Below are 19,116 nucleotides of genomic sequence, written 5' to 3' on the forward strand. Positions count from 1 at the left end.
TGGCCCTTCTTCCATAAGAGTTTCAGTTTTCAGTTTTTTAAGAGGGGATTCGCTCACCCATGTCTCGTCAGGCTTGTTTTTTAAGAGCCTTATCTTTACGACTCACGAGTATAAGGGAGTGTTTGGATGAAACCAAGTCATGGTTTAGAAAATAGCTTTTGGAGAATAGATTCTGGAGAGAATAGATTCTGAAAGAATAGATTTTTTAAAAAAGTAATAGAAGTGCTTTTGCAGAAATTACTAAAAAAAGACATAAGTTTAAATGATAATTACATATAAGATATATTTCATAATATATGTTTATTTGAAGTAATAAATTTGTTAATAATATATATTTTGGCAACATAATAAATAAAACATAAATAATATAAATAAAAAAATTAATACGTATATATATTAATAAAATAAGTAAATATGTTTTTTGTAAAATAATTTATTTGGCCAACAAAAAATATGATTATTTCTTACCAGGAGCTCGGTGAAGAGTGAAGGAGGAAACAAATAATTGACGCCTGCTCTGTGTAATATTCCTTGGGCCCACCACCAATGTTTAATAATTTGAAACAGAAGCAGTTCCTGGTGGCCTTATCCGAAACCATGGTTTTGGGGGGCAAAACTATGGTTTGAGATTTTTATAGGGTATTTGGCAAATTTTTTTTCAAACCATGGTTTGGGGAGATAGCCAAACACTCCCAAAGCCGGGTCAAAAAAGGAGCTAAAATAGACTTCTTTATCTATGGATCGTGTTAAAATTGTTCAGTCCTAAAACCAGGTACTTAACATACCTGCCCAACTTTATCAGCCATTCTCTGGTGAATTTCATCCAACTCTGGCAGGTACATCTCCTTCAGCATTTGGATCTGTCAGTTAAAGTACAGAATGAGAAATCAAAACCATTTGAAACCCTGAGAATTCCAATACAATCAGATCTGTCTCACTCGGCTTAATATCAATGCATATAGATTGAACATGACAAATTTAGATAGGAGGATATAAATATTCGATGAAAGATGTTCATTTTCCTATCATTATGTGAACTGCTCACGAGAATAACAATCAAGGGGCTCTTCAGTACTTAATTTTTGAGATTATTTGAATATTTTCTTTTGCTCCTGCCAACTTTGTTGAGGAGATAGAAGTGATAAAAATGGCTTATTTACCCTCTGGTATGCTTCTTGGGATTGCCCTTCAGAGTTTATTTGGTTTTCATAAGACTGCGCTTGAGCAGGGTGGGATGGTGGCTGGGGCGAGGGAACCTGTCCTGGCTGGAGTGACAATACCCGCGGTCTATGTGTATCTATAAAATTTATAATTTGCTTCTCATAGAAAAGTAATTTTTCATTGAGGGCCAGAGAAATCTCGCTCCTGGAAGTCCGTAGGAATGGTATAAAATCCTCAAGCATTGCTTAGACATCTTCAGCTTTTCATGCTTATCTGACTCTGCTTGTTGCAGATGGGAGTCAAGCTGATCAGAGTGATATAGACAAAATGACAAATATGGTCATATTAACAAGTTATAAGGAAACTCATTGGCCTATAAATTATCTCAAACTTGGGAAGCAAGCCAAGCTGATAGACAGACATACCGAAACAAGGCTAAATACAATTATATGAATTAATTTAGTTTAAAGCATGCTCAATGGAAACTCAAGAAACAGTAAATAACATTAAAATAACACTCAATCACTCACCAAAAATAACATGAAAGAAAATCATAGCACATCAAAGCAGTTTTTTTATTCTATGGTAAATCTTTCCAAATCTTCCATCAAGTGGTTTCATAGAGCTTGAACCAGTTAAAATGGCTGAACAGCATACGTATTACTCCAGTCTCGCAAGTCATGATTCCCACCATAATAACAAGGAAGAACTCAAAAAAGACAGCTCTAGCCATGGTGGTATTAACATTAAAAAATGAGTACCTAACACACTTGCTGAAGTCCATGTGCAATTCTTCGGTACATTTGATTCAAATCTGGCAAGTACTTTTCCTTCAACATTTGTATCTGTAAGTTGAAACAAACAATAACATAAAATCATGACATTTGAGCCCTGCAGTTAGGTCTCCTTCACAGCAGGTTTTGTCAATATTGCAAATAGTTGGACTTGGCGAGATAATTGAACATGTTCCTCAACAGCAAAGCAACTAAGGGGCTCTTGAATACTTACTTCTGGGTTTATTTGACAATTTTTTGTTCTTCTGCCAATCTTAATGAGGAAGTGATAAAAAAGACATTTACCTTTTGGAATAATTCTTCTTGCATTTTCGCTATGACAGATAATATATTAAAATTACGTGAGTACGTATCGCTCAAATAAATAAAAGTAAAACAGTATTCGTCATTTGCTTGTTTAAAACAGAAAAGATCCGATAAGTTAAATGTAAGAAACTGATAAGGAAAATATTATTCCATTATTTGCTAAAACTACATTTATGAATTACACCTATGACACACGGCAATATCAAATCTTCTTATTATAGCGTAAATAAATATATTTGCGCACTAAGTTACAGGCTAAAAAGCAAAGCTCTGTTCTTCACCAAAAAAGTAAAAAAGCAAAGCTCTGTTTTATGACGGGAATAGGAATCACCAACTCAACAACACACTGCACAAGCATAGTGACACACTTAACAAGCTAGTTGAATGAATAATATAACGCACATAACTGATGTTCCCTACGATTAATTGGAAAAATTTAGAGAGTTACTCTCCATTGAAACTGCCACCGTTGTTATTTGCTGACGATAATCCACCTGAATCCATAAAGCAAAAACCAAAAACTAATAACAAAATCTTTAAAAAGGGATGCATCATTACATTATCAGCATTCTAAATCTTAATTTGTCTACATAGGTAACATAAATGATGATGATAATTTCAAGATTTGAAATATGAACACACCAGGCCTGTTGCAATAGCAAAAATCTTGTGCTCACGACTTTGTGAAAACTTTTTAAGTTCATGCAGTTCATCATCATCCAAATGGTGATATTGCCTCACTGCATTCATTCTACAATTTCAAAAGAAAAAGAACAGTTCTTTTACAATTTATCAAGATGGTGATGAGTGAGGACTTCATATAGAACTGCAAATAAAGTTAGTAAACAATAAAACAGTCCAAAATGCGATAGCACATGGTGCATAGCATTGTACCCAAATAGCTCACAATTTTCAACAAAGTCAAAAAATAATTGACAATGACTAGCGTATATATATAAAACACTAAAAAATAACAAAACAGAACCTCTTAAAAACATAATAATCATTAAGTGCTTGAACAATAGTATATCAATGTCCAACAAAATTTTTTAGCACATGGTTTATCCTTATATTTGCAAACCAATTCCCCTTCTTCATCAAATAAAATCATCATAGCAATAATCAGCAACAAATCCTTCAATCTTCTCTTCTTCGAATGTTCAAAGAGCAAATCAAGGGTACAAGAAGAGATTTCATGCCCAAGATATGTTCAGTGAGTACTAAACTACTCAAAATTAGGTTGTCCAATGATGATTCAAGTGAACCTCCTGTTATAGCCTCTGCAAAATCACATAAATTAGGACTCTTGCTAACTTATTTATATGAAGCATGACTTATAGACTTACAGCTAGTCAAAGTAGATCCTACAGCAATGCAACATCAGAGCTGTATGAAAGTTGCCATGCAAGACACTTGGTGAAGCACCAAGTTCCGTTGCAGTGAACTACCATAGTGCTATTAATAACTATGCCTCAATGAAAATACATCATCCATATGTAATTTCAATTTTCTCTTTGCTTTCAATTTCTATTTTGAAAGATACATAAAAGTATAGTGATTTAAAGCACACCAAAAGATACTGCCAATGACCAATTTTCCTTTCCTGAAAAGTATTAACCATCACCAAGATTTTCATAAGACAACCCAAAAAAACATAAAAAAGGAAAGAAAAACAAGACTTTACTAGTTGAATGACTCATTGAGCTCAGCTCTCTAGAAATACAGGTAATGGTCACTGAATATGATGAGATGAACCAAATAACATATTAGCTACAGAGCTCAAAATGAAGAATAAGAACTTGTGCACTTGTTAAAATACTAATATATCAAAGGAAAAAAAATTAGACTATGAATTAAAACCTCACATATGAAACACCAGCATATCAAAAGAAGTTGGAAAGATCTGAATCTAATTGTAATTCTGAATTCTAAATGATCATATTCAAACAGAGAATTAAGAAATAGTGTTACAAGTTGGCCAACCAAGCACAATGGCACCACGAGTCCACCACAGCTCCTTCACTAATAATCAACATTTTATTATTAGATTAATTTTATATGAACATGAGCAGTTTGACGGCACCATTTCCATTTTACACCAACTGCAGCACCGACACAAAAGCTTTTCAGATTGTTGAAGTGATACAAAAAAAGATTTAGGCCTACATTCGTTTGACAGATTTATTGCGGGAGTGAGGCTCCAATTCATCTCTCCAATCAGTTTCATCCATAGCTGGTGCTCCTCCTAGTGTAATCTCCAATTATTGGTACCTATCAAATCTGTAGATCCCATAACTAGATTATTTGAACCAAATCGGACTTCATAGACAAATATAAAAGGGGATGATCTATGTAGATAAGTCAATGCAAAGGCAATCATGGAAATTATTGTTTTGCCTTGGCCCATTGTCACAGAACGAAACCAACCTTCACGAATCATTATGCATTTTGTCTTCATATCCTAAAATCACCAATCCAATCCAATAAATAGGTGTTGTCTTCTGTAAAATATCTTTGCTAATCATTTGATTAGTTAGAAATAACATTTGATGAAACATTTAATATGTGCACCTATTATAACAACTACTTTGGGAAAAAAAATAAATAAATATGAGAGAAAAAATGAATTAGAGTCTTATACCTAGAATCAAATTGAATATCAAATTAACTCTTATATTAAGGTTTAAAATATAATTTTTTTGCCCAAGTGGTAAAACATAATAATATCTTATGAAATATTGAAATGAACCAATCAAAAATCAGAGTAACGAGAAGCAACAAAAATAAAAGAATGAAATGACTATCTTGTATATTTCACTTCACAATACAAATGATATGCAAATAGGAATACTGTTATACATAAGTTACATTTATATTTCAGTGATCCGTGAATACAAGTAGAAAGTGAGTTGCAAGATTAATCATATCCTGGAGGAGTAGAAGTGGGGGTTACTTGGAAAAATATGAAGATAAAGAGGGACAATATTAGAATGTGATCCATCAATAAAATTCAACTAAAAAAAATATTGTGGGACAAAAATTTAGCAAAAGAAAGAAAGTAGATCAATCATTGATAGCTATTAAGTGGACATTCAAACGGAACAGAAAATGGGGGGAAATCAAAAGGAATAAAGAGGGAACGTTTTAAAGTGGGACCAGAAGTTATCGTTTTTCATGGATGAGCGGACAATTTGATATCCTAATAATTAAATAAAAATTTATTAAAACATAATTTTTTCCGACGAAGTATTAAAACATAATTGTATCTGTAACCAAAAAAAAAAAAATTGTATCTTATGAAATGAATCAATCAAAAATCAAAGTACAGAGAAATAACAAAAATAAAAGAATGAAATGACTATCTTGTATATTTCGCTTCACAGTACGCACAAATGATACGCAAATAGGTATAGTGTAATACATAAGTCATATTTATATTTAAATGATAGATGATGGAAATTAAAATCCATGAATGTGCTCCATTAATAAAATTCAATTATGAAAAATATTGTCGGCCAAAAATCTAACTGAAAAAAAGAGTAAAAAGAAGGGAAAATTGCAACCAAAAAAAAAACTATCGAAATAGAAAAATTATAAATAAGAACTACAACAACATTAGTATTGGTTTTAACAATAATTTTTATAAACGGCTGGTGTGCAATTTTTTAATTTTTAAGGTTTTTTTTTTGTGATTTTTTCTAAAAAGAATACATCAATTATTAATAGCTATCAAATGCTGTCTTACTAAAAACCCATTTTTTTTATACAAAAAAAATTAAGTTAGGTCCCACGAACTCACCAGAACCGAAATATGCCTCCAGACTTGAGAAGCTTTTATAAAAGTACTTACAAATCGCCCACCAATAAAGTTTTCACATTGATAGTGAGGTTCAAATTCATAACCTTATAAATTATGAGTCAACTGCTTCCTTATCAACTAAACTAACTCTCATTAGTTATTAAAAACATTTTCTAAGAAAACTGAATAAGATAAATCCATAGACCAAAAAAAAAGTACAACGCATATTAGCTCCGTTTTGACGGATATTTGGACACCTTTCTTGTATGTTTGAACCAGTTTCTATGTTTTCCCCTTCATATAAGGGATACAACAAGCAATCGAGAAGCGGAAAGAGCTTCCTAATATAAAACACCCATGTTGGCCAAATTATTGCATTCTGATCATAAATTTTGTTTTTAAGCATTTGATCGATGTTTAGAAGATATTTTGGAGGTAAGGAATTCATTGACTAGTGACGTCCAATTGGGAGGGAGGGTGGCTGTATTTAGTGAGGAGTCTAGGCAAATTCTTCCGGTTATACCTGGCGGAAGCAGAGAAGATTTACGATTATAAATTTATCTAAGTGATAATGAAATAAATATAACTCCATTGTATCATCGTTTCTCCTTTATAGAGTCTTTTTTCACCCCTCTTTCGGCCAAATTTTGATAGAGGCTGTTAAAAGTTTGCAGTTGAGAAGGAAAACATCAGCACAACATAATTTCTTTCTTTTGGTCCAAAGAAGTCACTCTAAGAGCCTATTTGGAATGATTTATAAACAACTTGTTAATCATAATTTACGAAATACGAGATAAGCATATGATAAGAGTTTTATTTCAATTTACGTTAAACATGCTTATATGCTTATAAATGATTTCAAATGTGAATCCAAACGGGGCCTTAAGTCTTATTCAAGCATTCCTCCACATTATAACAAAGGCCTTACAAGGCAATATGTGCCAAACAACAGACTACAGTACACATAAAACACTACAACCGAAATAATGGCATATAGACATAACAAACATTTGGTCCACATTATTTGCAGTGGCATGAGGAAATGAGTATATAACAGAGGAGCTATCAATAAGTGACAAAGTCAGCTAGGTACTGCGGTTGCTTCCGTTTTCTCTCACACTGTCTTACTGCAGCATTTCTCTCTCCACCTCTGGTAACGCGACCTGCCTTTCTAGCACTTGAGCCCCCGCTAACAGAACCTAATCCACCAATGGAAAATCTTGATGATCTCCTTTGTATGGGCTATTTGCAGCAAACAGAAACCATGAAGCTTTTGAATGAAAATACCTGCATCCGAAGATCCATTCCCATTGCCAACAAAGTCTGGAGACATAAAGTTTGCAACGGTGTTCTGGCCTCTATTTTCCATTGTCAGCATCTTCAAGGATATTTTCCGAAGATAATCAGGCTGAAATCAAGAAATACAAAAGATATAAGAAATCATGGCAATCCATGATATTGTACAAGACAAAGTTCAATAACGCTCAAATTTCTATCAATTCTTCTGCTCAGATGACGATGAGGGCTGTCAACATTAAAACTGTGATGACTCTACCTGGCTTGTTGCTGTATTATAAATCCTCTCCTCAAATCTGACAGCAATTCTACGAAGTTCAGCTAATCCCTCTTCTCCAGCCCACGGAAGATGTCTTTTTAATGTGTCCGTTCTATAAGATGAATAACAATAGTTTAATTTCTACAAGTTATCCAAAAGATATAGCATTAGACAATCCTCAAAATAACAAGTGTGATCATAATGCACTATTAAAGCCCTGGAAATTTTCCAAAAGAAATGCACAGCATTAAGATTTTGATTAGCAATATGAATGATGATAGTGTCAAATGCTATCTTTCCCTTCCAGAAATATAACCTTTCATGTGCATTTTCATACCAAAAACGACAACAGCACTAGCATGGACTCATCAAGCTCAGTTCTGAGTTACACATGGACTACGATAAAATGAATTTCCTCATTGGAAGAGATTCTCTTTTGCATCTTAATGCTATGTTTAGTAGCATTGAAATGAGGGGGTGGGAAGCGGAAGTGGAAGTGGAACCCAAATTTTGAGTCTCACTTCCATGGAACTCTCAGTTCCATAAAAAACATCAGGACCCCCCCGGGGGGGTGCGGAGAACCCAGTTTCCACTTCTCATGGAACTGGGTCTCTAATCATTTTGCCCCATCCCCATCCCTCCTCCTATTCAACACCCACCATGGCAGCAACAGTGACCATGGCTAGCATGACGGCATACGGCGTGAATCCGATGAGCGTCATGACAGACAGAAGCGACTCTAGTGAGCACGGCAGTGGACTCTAGCTACTGACAAACTCCAAAGTCATATTCGTCAGTTAAACATAAACCCAGTCACCTCGCCACTGAATGCATAATGTTATCCTTATAAAACTCATTGATAGACCTTGACTAGATTATTGAAGAATAGCCAAACGGCAAGATTGTTAAGTGAAGAACATTTAATTCTTAAAAGATAATGATTTGGTCTAATTATAGTTCCTTAACTATAAAAAAGCATTTTGAGCATTAATCTTAACTTGGTTATCATTTTAATTCCACATGAGAAACAGGGGAACTATAACGAAGTATGGTATACGATTTCCCCTCGTCATGAAATATTATAAAAAAGTAAAACAACAAAAACAAAAAATTACATTTTGTTGACAATTCTTTGGCGACTGTCAGGATACAGTTGAGCCCTCCATGCAGCTGTAAAGGATCACCCAACTTGAGCATGTGTTCAGTTATTCATACTCACAGATATTAGACAGGGGTATCAATAAACGAGTGTTTAAATAAAATCTGCCTACGGATGGAATAACATAAGCAGCATATTACATGCACACAAGACAATAAAAATAACATTAACAGATATTATAAATCTGCTATGGATCCAATTAAACTATATATCAAATCAAAACAGTAATAAATTATTATTACAGAAAAGCACTTTTATCAAAGACAAACAGTGTCTGTTTTTCCATTTCAAATGGAATTTGCCAAAAGCTCCAACTTATTGCTTCACACAAATGTTGGCTCCTAATTCCCCCAAAAGCATATTTGAGATCTGAAAAGTGCTATCCAAACGGACTCAAACTTGCAATGCGGATGTGCAAAATTTGAATACCAAATCATTAAGTATATATGATACCAAATAAAAAATAGCTGCAAATTGCAGAGTTTGTCAGTGGAAAAAAAAAAAAAAAAGCAGAATAACTACACTAAGCATATTCTCTGAGCAAACCCCAAACATTCATCCAATATATTGGGTTGAGAGGTTTTAACGGTTAAAAACTAGCAAAAGCTAAATTGGGTTAGTAATTGAATCTGATGGCATAATATTGACCATGATGTTCTGAGACTTACTACGATCAATTAACCGCATCATGGAAGATATTTTCTGTAAATAATCCTCCTGAAATTAGGAAATATAAGAAAATTAGCACCACAGTACGGTAAGAAATGTAGGCCCACTACTAAAGATTGAACCTGCTAAAACTATGTTTCAAATCAGGAGTTATGGAGCGGGGCCAAAAGTTACATGCAATGACATGAACTTTCCAAAGATGGCACATGAAGAAATGGCCCCCCAAAACCATCCATGATTCATCCACCTGCATAGATTACCATAAGTTATTAAAGTAACAGAGATTAGACTATATCGGAGTACCTGGCTTGCTGCACCAGCATAAATCTTCTGCTCAACACTCTGAGAAAATTTCTGAACATCAAGTGATTCATCATCATCACCATCAGACTGACACATCTTTAATTTGCTCGTTCTACAAAACGAAGAATTGTTTTACAAGGACATGGCATCAAGATGTTGAGGACAATACAACGGTCAACTGAGAATGCATGATCATTATGTAAAAGTCCAGCCCTTTCATTTCTTTTTTCTTTTCTTTCTTTCTTTCTTTGTTTTTTTGAAAAGATTTTCCAAGAAAGCAGATTATCTATAACTCTTGAATGGCGCTCACATATAACATTCGAAATTTGAAATGTAAATGTGCAGCATTGTCTATAAATGGAGAACACTAGCATGTCAAGAGAAATGAATACACAAGTAATAGGATTCCTGAACCAGATAATAGAAGAATCTGTTCAGTGATACATGTTCACACAGTCAATTATATACAAATGCCTGCTATAGCTCCTCTACCATGGATATAATGATATGTGTTTAATGATGAAATAAATTTAATCCTCCATGACAAACAAAGTAATTTTATGACAGCGTGGATAATTTACAGAACAGATGGCTCAAAGAAGATATTATCCAGATCATCTTGTTAATAGTTTTTTTTTTTTTTTTAGCAAACAGGTCATCTTGTTAATTAAAAAGAGAATTTAAACCTACATTTCATTGACTTTTATTTGGCGAATATGAGGCAGTAATTGAGCCCTCCAATCATGTGTATTCATAGTGGGGTCTGCTGCACCTTGCAGAGCTCTCCAATGAATGTACCTATTCCAATTAAATCAGCATAGGTACCAAAATTTAAACAATTAAACGAAATCAAACATATAAATTGAGCAGGTACTTGTAAATAAGTCAACAGAAACTAGTGGTTTATTATGAAAATTATGGAGATCATAAATACTCTCTTTCCGAAAACCAAGACCCAAAATGAAAAATTGGCACCTGATTTTAGCTCGTAAATTCAGCAAATTCCTCGAGTCAAGTGATGAATTACTACGATGTGAAACATGAAACTTTCCGGCCCCATCTTTCGAGGCTCTGACCAGTACAATTCCCAATGCAACATAAACCAAAATCGTTTTGAATATGTTATACTTTCGTTAAAACAAAGTAACATTTGACCATCCATTATCCAAAGAACTAAGATTAGTTTCCCAGTACTTCCAAATTCTTTCAAAGATCGAAAATATTTCCCATATGCCTGCCATCACTTGAAGAGGATCACCTCGAGTGCTAATAGGTACTAGAAATGTATGTTATAACGAATCGGAGAAATATGATGTCTACCTAAGCAAAAAATACTAAATTAAAGGGATAAAGAAACAGAAGAAAGGCAGGATTACTGATTTACTGAAAGTCTACGATCGTTGTCTCCTACAACGACGACGCCGATGCTGCGAGTCGAGGAGCGAGTTACACCCACTGATGAGAAGGCGGAGCGAAAGGAAAAGGTGGTTTTTTTTCTTTTGATAAGGAAAGGTGGCTTCTTCGCACCAGAGAAACCGTTCACATACTCGCATCTGAAGTTTTTGTTCCCCGGCCAAAAGAAAAAAGCATTAGATGCTCGCGAAATAATTTAAATTAATAAATAATTAATCTCTAATTCTTAATATAACAACTAATTAACTAAGTTGAGTATATATAATAAATAAGTACTATCTTTTCTAAAATACTCTTATTAATCAATTGTATTAGTTTTAACATTTGATGAAACATTTAATATATGCAATTATTACAAGAATTACGTTTAAAAAAATAAATAAATAAATAGGATAGACAAAATAAATTAAGATTTTATATTTAAGTGTTATTAGGTAACTAGTTTGAGAAAATTAAAAAAATAAGTTAATTTTGTTAATTCTAATAAATATATATTGACTTTTCTAAACTACCATATTTAAAATGTATTTAAACTATCCCCTTACAATCAATAGTGATATTATAAAGAAAACATTAGAAAATTCGAGAGAGAAAATAGATTGAAATATTATATTTATGACCAAATTTAATCTCCCATTAAATATCTAGTTCCCATACTAGGAGCCGGTAATAGGATTTATTATTTTTTAAATTATACTTCCTCTTACTTCACATGTGAGCTAGTTGAAAGGTTATTCTAGTTTTAAATATAAACTCTCCATCCATTTTGCTTTAGAAATTCACAATTTTTTTCTCTCCAAACCATCCTATAATTACATATATTAAAAAGAGATTTTCATTAATGAAAAGGACTTTCCGTGCAAATGATTAAAAGAAATAGTTTAAACAAACTAACATACTACTACATTTGTTATAAACAATCAACTAATTTTATTTTATTTTTATAAATTAGTTATCTAACTCGCATGATTAGTTAAACGGTTATACAGTATTATAATGTACAGCATTAGGCAGAAGTTTCCCGATATTGACAACTAACGCAGCAACAAGCACAAGAGACCTGAGAACAGCTCAAAAAATGCTTCATGATTCTCTTGTGATAATGGACTGAACTTGGAAGCTGGCTAGTGAGTTACCCAGCCTTGAAATGGAAGTGGTGTACCACTGTAATTGTGGATTATGGAAGTAGAAAGAAAAGAAATGATGGCTTTGTACATACCATTAGGTCCCCATCATTTGCAATGGTCAAAAGAAATGAGTACTACTTTTGGTCCTTAATATAAGAGCGAGTTTGATTTTTAATTTAGTCCTAAATATAAGATCCCAATTTATTTTATCTTTCATATTTATTCATTTTTTTAAAGTAATTTTTGTAGTAGTTACATATATTAAAATTTTTATCAAATGGTAGTTTTAACTAATACATATTATTAGTAAGAATATTTTAGAAAAAATAATATATATTTATTATAAATAACTAAATTAACTAATTTTGTTTACTGGAAGTAGTATTATATATGAAAACACAGCAATCTACCGATAGGTGACAAAGTCATCTAGCCATTGGGGTTGCTTCCTCTTTCTCAGAGATTGTCTTCCTGCAGTATTTTTCTCTCCCTCTGATGGTGCCACGTGCCCTTCTAGCACTTGAGCCCCCATAGCAGACCCATTCATCATTCAAGAAAACTGATTTCCTTAATACCACAGACTACTTCATGAGTATCCTCGGACTTCATTCAAAATATGTATCCTTTCCAAACGAGCTTAAAGCGTCCACCCAACAAGAGAAGAAAAAAAATACTACTTCTGGTCCTAATTATAAGAACCGGTTGACTAATTTGAGGATATTAATAAAGTAAGTTGAGTTAGTTATTTGTCCTAAATAGGTATTGTCTTTCCTAAAATATCCTTACCAATCAAGTGTATTGATCAGAAATCTTATTTTTAGAAGGACTATTTTAGAAAATATAAATATGAAAGACAAAGTGGATTGGAGTGTTATATTTAGGACCAAGATAAAAGCCAAACAAGATCTTATATTAAGGACCGGAGGTAGTAATAATAACCAATTTCACCGGCTTAGTGATTATGAAGTTTTATTCATAAGGATTTGGATCCTCTCAATTGAGGGGTATTAGATTATAGTCTAACGGTGTTGAGAGAGGAGTTATAATTTTATTTTATTTTTTAAAAAATATTTAATTATAACGTCACTCATCACCGTGAGATCACTATCTAATAGTTAATAACCCTCAATTGAGGCTTAATTGAGTGAAATCAATTGACGGTGTCCAAATCCTTCCTCACAAACCAAAGCATCAAAGTGCTCTGCGCCCAAAACAGCCAAAAAAAAAAAAGGTGAAAGTATCCTAATCATTCTGCTATAAGACCGGCATCATTGTATGGTAATGAATGTTAAGTTTTAAAGGGACAACACAAGCATAAAGCGATTGAGATAAGGATATTGAGATGAATATATGGTTATACAAAAAAAAAAAAACAGATTCATAATAAAAATACATGAGGAATAGTTGGAGTAGCATTCATTAAAATAAAAAATGGTAGAAAATTGTTTGGCATAATTGGGACACATACAAAGAAGACCATTGGATATACTGGTGAAGAAAGTAGATCAAACAGTATGAGTTCTTTCAAAAGAGGTAGAGGAATGAAATTATTAAGCAGGATCTTTTGGTTAAAAATTTATCTAAAGATTTAGTCGTTGAAAGAGCACAATAACATTAAGCAACTCATGTAGCCGATTCCAGTTAGTGGGGTAAGACTTATTGTTGTTATAAATAGTTTATAACATTGCATAGGTTATTTGCAGCAAACAGATCAATTATGAAGCTTTTGAATGCCAATACCTGTATCTGAAGGCCCATCCCTATTGTCACCGAAGTTTGATGGCATAAATTTTGCTATGACCTTCGGGCCTCCATTTTCAATCTTCAGCAACTTTAAGGATATTTTCTGAACATAATCAAGCTGAAATTAGGAAATGCAAGAGACATCAGAAATCATGGCAATCCATGATATTGTACAAGACACAGTTCAACTACTGCTCAACTTTCTATCACAATTCATCTGCACAGATGATAATGATCCATCAAGACGGCTGTCAGAATTAAAACCGTGATATGACTCTGTAAGTTCAGAGTTATTAAACATGGTTACCATAAAACGAATTCCCTAATTGGAAGAGCTCATCTCTTTTGCGTCTTAAATGCTCTACTCTCCACAATAAAAATGCATGCAAGAAGAAAATCCTCCAACTACAAACCAAAAGCAAAATACGAGCTGAAAAACAGAAAACAGCAAGTATATTAAGAAATCTCCCAAATATCCAATCAGGGGGAAGAACTTAAACAAAATTAAATTTAAAAAATGTTCAAGACAACATAAAGCTTGCCAAAAACACGATTCTATAGTCATAAGAAAAAATATGCCTTACAGTTCTTCGGCTTTAAAACATAATTTTGAGCACTAATCTTAAGTTGGTTATCAATTTAATTCCACATGGCAAACCAGAGAACTTTAACGAAGTATGTTACATGACTTTTCCCGATCATGCAATATATGACCAAAGTAAAACAACATAAAAATTTATACATTTTCTTGACGGTTCTTAGGCGATCAATACAATGCAGTAGAGCCCTCCAATACTCTGTAAAGGATCATCCAACTTCAGTATGTCTCCAATTATTTATACTCCAAATTTAGATTGACGTATCAATAACAGATTACTTAAATCATATCTGACTGTAGATGGAAAAAAAATTAGTAGCATAGTTACAAGCGTATAAGACAATCAAAATAACATGAATAGATATGTCAAATCAAAACTGCAATAAATTACCATAACAGAAAAGCACTTCTATCAAAGGTGCAAAATTTGGATGGTATTCAAATTAAATGCATAAGGTATTTGTTTGAGATCAAAATTAATGGAAAATATGATAAAACTTACCAAACATTCTACATATGATATCAAATTAAAAAAAATTGCAAATTGAATATTTTGTTGGTGGAAAACTATGGCTGAATTGCTAAGAATAATGTCACAGTAGACCCCAAGCATTCAGACAATACAATAGGTTCAGAGATTTTAGGATTAAAAACTACCAAAAGCTAAAATTGGTTAATAACTGAATCTGATGTCATAATTGTGACCATGATGTTCTGAGACTTACTATTTAATAACAGCATCGTTGAAGAAGTTTTCTGTAAATAATCCTCCTGAAAATAGGAAATGCCGAAATGTAAGAAAATTAGCATCATAAAAATCATGACAGGGTGAAAAACACTTTTTCAAATTTTGGAGATATGGGGCGGGGTGCAAAAGTTACATGTAATGATTCAACAATATGCATAGATGACCATAAATTATTATATAAACTGACATTACATATTATTGGTGTACCTCTTTAGCAGCATCACAGCATAAGTCTTCTGCTCAAAACTTTGTGCAACTTTTTGAACTTCAAGTAATTCATCATCATCACCATGAGACTGATACAATTTTTAAACTAAACATTCTACAAAAGTGAAAATTTGTTTTGCAATGATATGGCATCAAGAAGTTGAGGACAATATACAATGGTGAACTGAAGAAACATGATCATTATGTAAAAGTCCAGCCCCTTCATTTTTCTTTTTCTCTTTCTTTTTGGTTTGGTTTTTTGTTTTATTGAAACGAAATGCTGACAAAACAAATTATCATGTGAAGTAGACTGTGAAAGACATGTCTCATCATCCTAGCACCAGACAATTATAAACTTCTTCCTTCCCCAAATCAAATAAAAATAAATTATAATGTAGAATTTTACCAAAGTCTTAGTTCCCGTCCAAGATAGGCCTATAACACAAATTTTATCCCAAATATTTTAAGCTACTCCTCTGGTCCTTAATATAGGACATAATTGTTAAGTTAGTTTTGGTCCTAAATATAAGACTCGTTTTTCATATTTATCAATTTTCTCTAAATTACACCTATAAAGGAAGAGGGAATATTAAGAAAGATGATTATCGCATTTTAGGAAAAACATGTCACATTTATTATAATTAACTAACTTACCTAACTTCCTTAATATAATCAAATTAGTTAAATGGATATTATATTAAGGACCGGAAAAGTATAATGAAATGTATCAACAAATATTAGAGGCTTTCAAGGTCATAACAAATTTGATCCTCCATGACAAACAAGTGATCCCTCCAATCATTTCTATCCATGGTAGGTCTACACCTTGCGGAGGTCCTCAATGATCGTAACTATACAATTTAAATCAGCAAAGGTATCAAAAATTGACCAATTAAATGAAATCAAACTTTAAAAGCAAATATAGGTATTGAGCAGGTGCTTGTAAACGAGTCAATAGAAACTACGGGTTTTTTTATGAAATACTCTCTTATGGAAACCAAAACCCAAACTAAAAAAAGGGCACCGGGTTTCAGCTCATGTTCATAATTCAGAAAATTCCTCAAGTCAAGTGATGAATTACTATGATATGAAACATGAAATTTCCCGTCCCCATCTTTGAGGGTTCTGACTAGCACTATTCCTAATGAATCATACACCAAAATCGTTTGGAATTCACTTCAGTTAAAATAAACTGGTACTTGATCATCCACCGTTTAGAGCACTGAGATTAGTTTCTCAGTTCCTTCAAATTCTTTCAAGGACAAAAATATTTCCTACATACCAGCCATCGCGAAAAGCAGAGAGTTTCATCTAAATGAGAATAAGTATTAGAAAAATATAATATAACGGATCAGAGAGAAATGAGATCTCACAAAGCGAACAAAACTAAATTATCACCACAACGAAAGAAAGCAAGAAAGAGAGAGGGAATAACAGTAGGATTACTGGAAGTCTACGACCACGACGCTGCAAGTCGAGGAGTGAGTTCACCGATAGGCGAGAAGATCAAGCGAAAGGAAAATGGAGAATAGGTGGTTCTGTACTAGTTGCCGTGGTGTTCAAGAAAGAAGGTCAGAAAAAGAAAAGATTCAAGAAAGAAGAGATTAGCGTTGACTTTCTTTTTCTTTTTTTTTCATTTTTCACCAAATGTATCTATATATGTATGCTGAAAACAAAACTAACTGTATGGGAAAATGAAAAAAGAAAAAGAAAAAATCAGGTATTTTTATAAAAATATGTTGTTGTTTGAAAATCAATTGTTGTCAAAAGATTTTACAATTTTTACGGATTTATTTGTCAGTTTTTCCTAATCATATTAGCTCATTATATATATATATATATATATATATTTCTTTTATCTTACATGCAAGACTCATTTTGTAGTATAATTAAAATGGATATTTACACTATAAAATGAGTCTTACATTTTGTTTGGTACGAGGTTTTCAGAAAGGAAGGGAGAAAAATTGCTCCCCTCCTTTTGTTTAGCTGGTGCAATTTTTTAGAAATAGAGGGGAGTTGCTCCCCTCTTTTTGTTTGTTTAAGGTATTTTTTAAAGAGGGAGGGGCTTTTCTCTCCTCCTCTTCCTTTCTAACCTCTCCTCCAAAAGTGGAGTTTTTTTGGAGGGGAGATGAGAAATAAAATTTTAAATTTCAAAATTAGCTTAACTAAAATACTTTAATTCCTCATATACCCTTTCGGTTTGTTAACCCCTAATCAGTGGTAAACATTTCTATATTAGAGAATTCTTTTGAATATCTAGCAAGAGATTATCGAGATAGTTGTCTCCAAAATTAGTAAGTATTGTTGAACTTTTTTTTTTCCTTTTCTTCTAATTCCAAGAGGCCGTCGATATTTTCTTTCATCTTTAAGATCTTTTCTCTGATTGAAATCTATCACTCATAACTTTTTATTTTGATATCTTATAAGTGTGTGACTGTGTCTTGTAAGTCAAAATTAGTGACTTGCATTATATATATAGTTATATCTTGATAAAATAAAAAAGTGAGAAAATTCATTTAAATTTTACAAGGTTAAAATAGTCAATGTTTTATTAGAATAAAATAAGGTATCATTAAAATTGCTCCGTCCCCTCTCTTCCAATCAATCCAAACTGGGAATCATTAAAATCTCTTCCCCTTCCCTCCCTTTTGTAGCTACCCTCCCCTTTCCTCTCCCTCCCTTCCCTTAATTAAAATCCCTCCCCTTCCCTTCCCTCTGTCGAGCCAAATACAACGTTAAGCTCTGTTTGATTAGAGGGTTGTTGAGGGGACGGGAGGGGATAAGATTAGTGTGTTTAGTTAGGAAAAATAGAGAGGAGGGGAGGGAAGAAATTTGTCTTTTAGTGCTCCCCTCCAAATTTGGAGAACGAAGAGAAGTATTATGTCTAATATTGACTAAATTACCCATACTAGCTTTTCTATATTCCAAGTTTGCTCCTCTTATTAGAAACTCTTTTCTTACTTCTCTCTTTTCAGCCACTAATGATATTTGATAATATAATATTTCTATCATGGCAGTAATTTTTTTCGTAATATAATATGATAAGTATATATTAATGAAGGGCGGTGTAGTGTATACATTAATATATACATATCATAATGTGTGTGTATTATAATTATATATCATTTGTGTATTATAATCTCATATGGATTGCCAACATGCATATATATTAATCTCAGATAGATTGCACACATACATATATATTAATATATACATATCATAACGTGTGTGTATTATAATTATATAATATATACATATCATATATATCAATACACGTGTGTGTATTATAATTATAAAATTAATGAGATAAAATGTTAAATTTTTTTATCATATTTCCTAATTTTTTTAGTTTTACCATAATTTTTTTATCACATGTAATTGAGATAATTGGTTTTTTAAAATTAATAAATTAAAAAGTAATAATTTTAATATGAATATTGTAATAAAAGAATAAAGTAGTCTAAATATAGAGATAAAAGCATATTTGTCAATTTATAATTATCTTCCCTTCCCTCCTCTTATGAACCAAAC

General features: G+C 32.6%; 1 protein-coding gene across 1 annotated transcript; it reads right to left on the reverse strand.

Moving 5' to 3' along the window:
* Window positions 1-6,923: 6,923 nt before the first annotated feature.
* Window positions 6,924-11,337, reverse strand: LOC114724266 (mediator of RNA polymerase II transcription subunit 15a-like). Its single transcript, XM_028910584.1, has 8 exons — window positions 11,123-11,337; window positions 10,437-10,544; window positions 9,747-9,858; window positions 9,443-9,491; window positions 8,731-8,785; window positions 7,616-7,727; window positions 7,348-7,468; window positions 6,924-7,259 (listed from the first exon to the last, which is right to left on the reverse strand). The coding sequence occupies exons 2-8, from the start codon at window positions 10,499-10,501 to the stop codon at window positions 7,126-7,128; spliced, it is 648 nt and encodes a 215-aa protein (XP_028766417.1). The 5' UTR covers window positions 10,502-10,544; window positions 11,123-11,337; the 3' UTR covers window positions 6,924-7,125.
* Between the last annotated feature and the right edge of the window lie 7,779 nt (window positions 11,338-19,116).

Source organism: Neltuma alba, unplaced genomic scaffold (assembly GCF_004799145.2).
Source record: "Neltuma alba isolate B1F8T4 unplaced genomic scaffold, ASM479914v2 tig00012182_pilon, whole genome shotgun sequence".
NCBI classification, from domain to species: Eukaryota; Viridiplantae; Streptophyta; class Magnoliopsida; order Fabales; family Fabaceae; genus Neltuma; species Neltuma alba.

Coding starts and splice junctions, on each gene's coding strand:
- LOC114724266 (XM_028910584.1), bottom strand. CDS start 10,501: ATGAATACACATGATTGGAGGGCTCAATTACTGCCTCATATTCGCCAA. Junction 9,492..9,746: donor ATGCTGGTGCAGCAAGCCAG/GTACTCCGATAT, acceptor TCCTAATTTCAG/GAGGATTATTTACAGAAAAT. Junction 7,728..8,730: donor CAAAGAATTGTCAACAAAAT/GTAATTTTTTGT, acceptor TTCATCTTATAG/AACGGACACATTAAAAAGAC.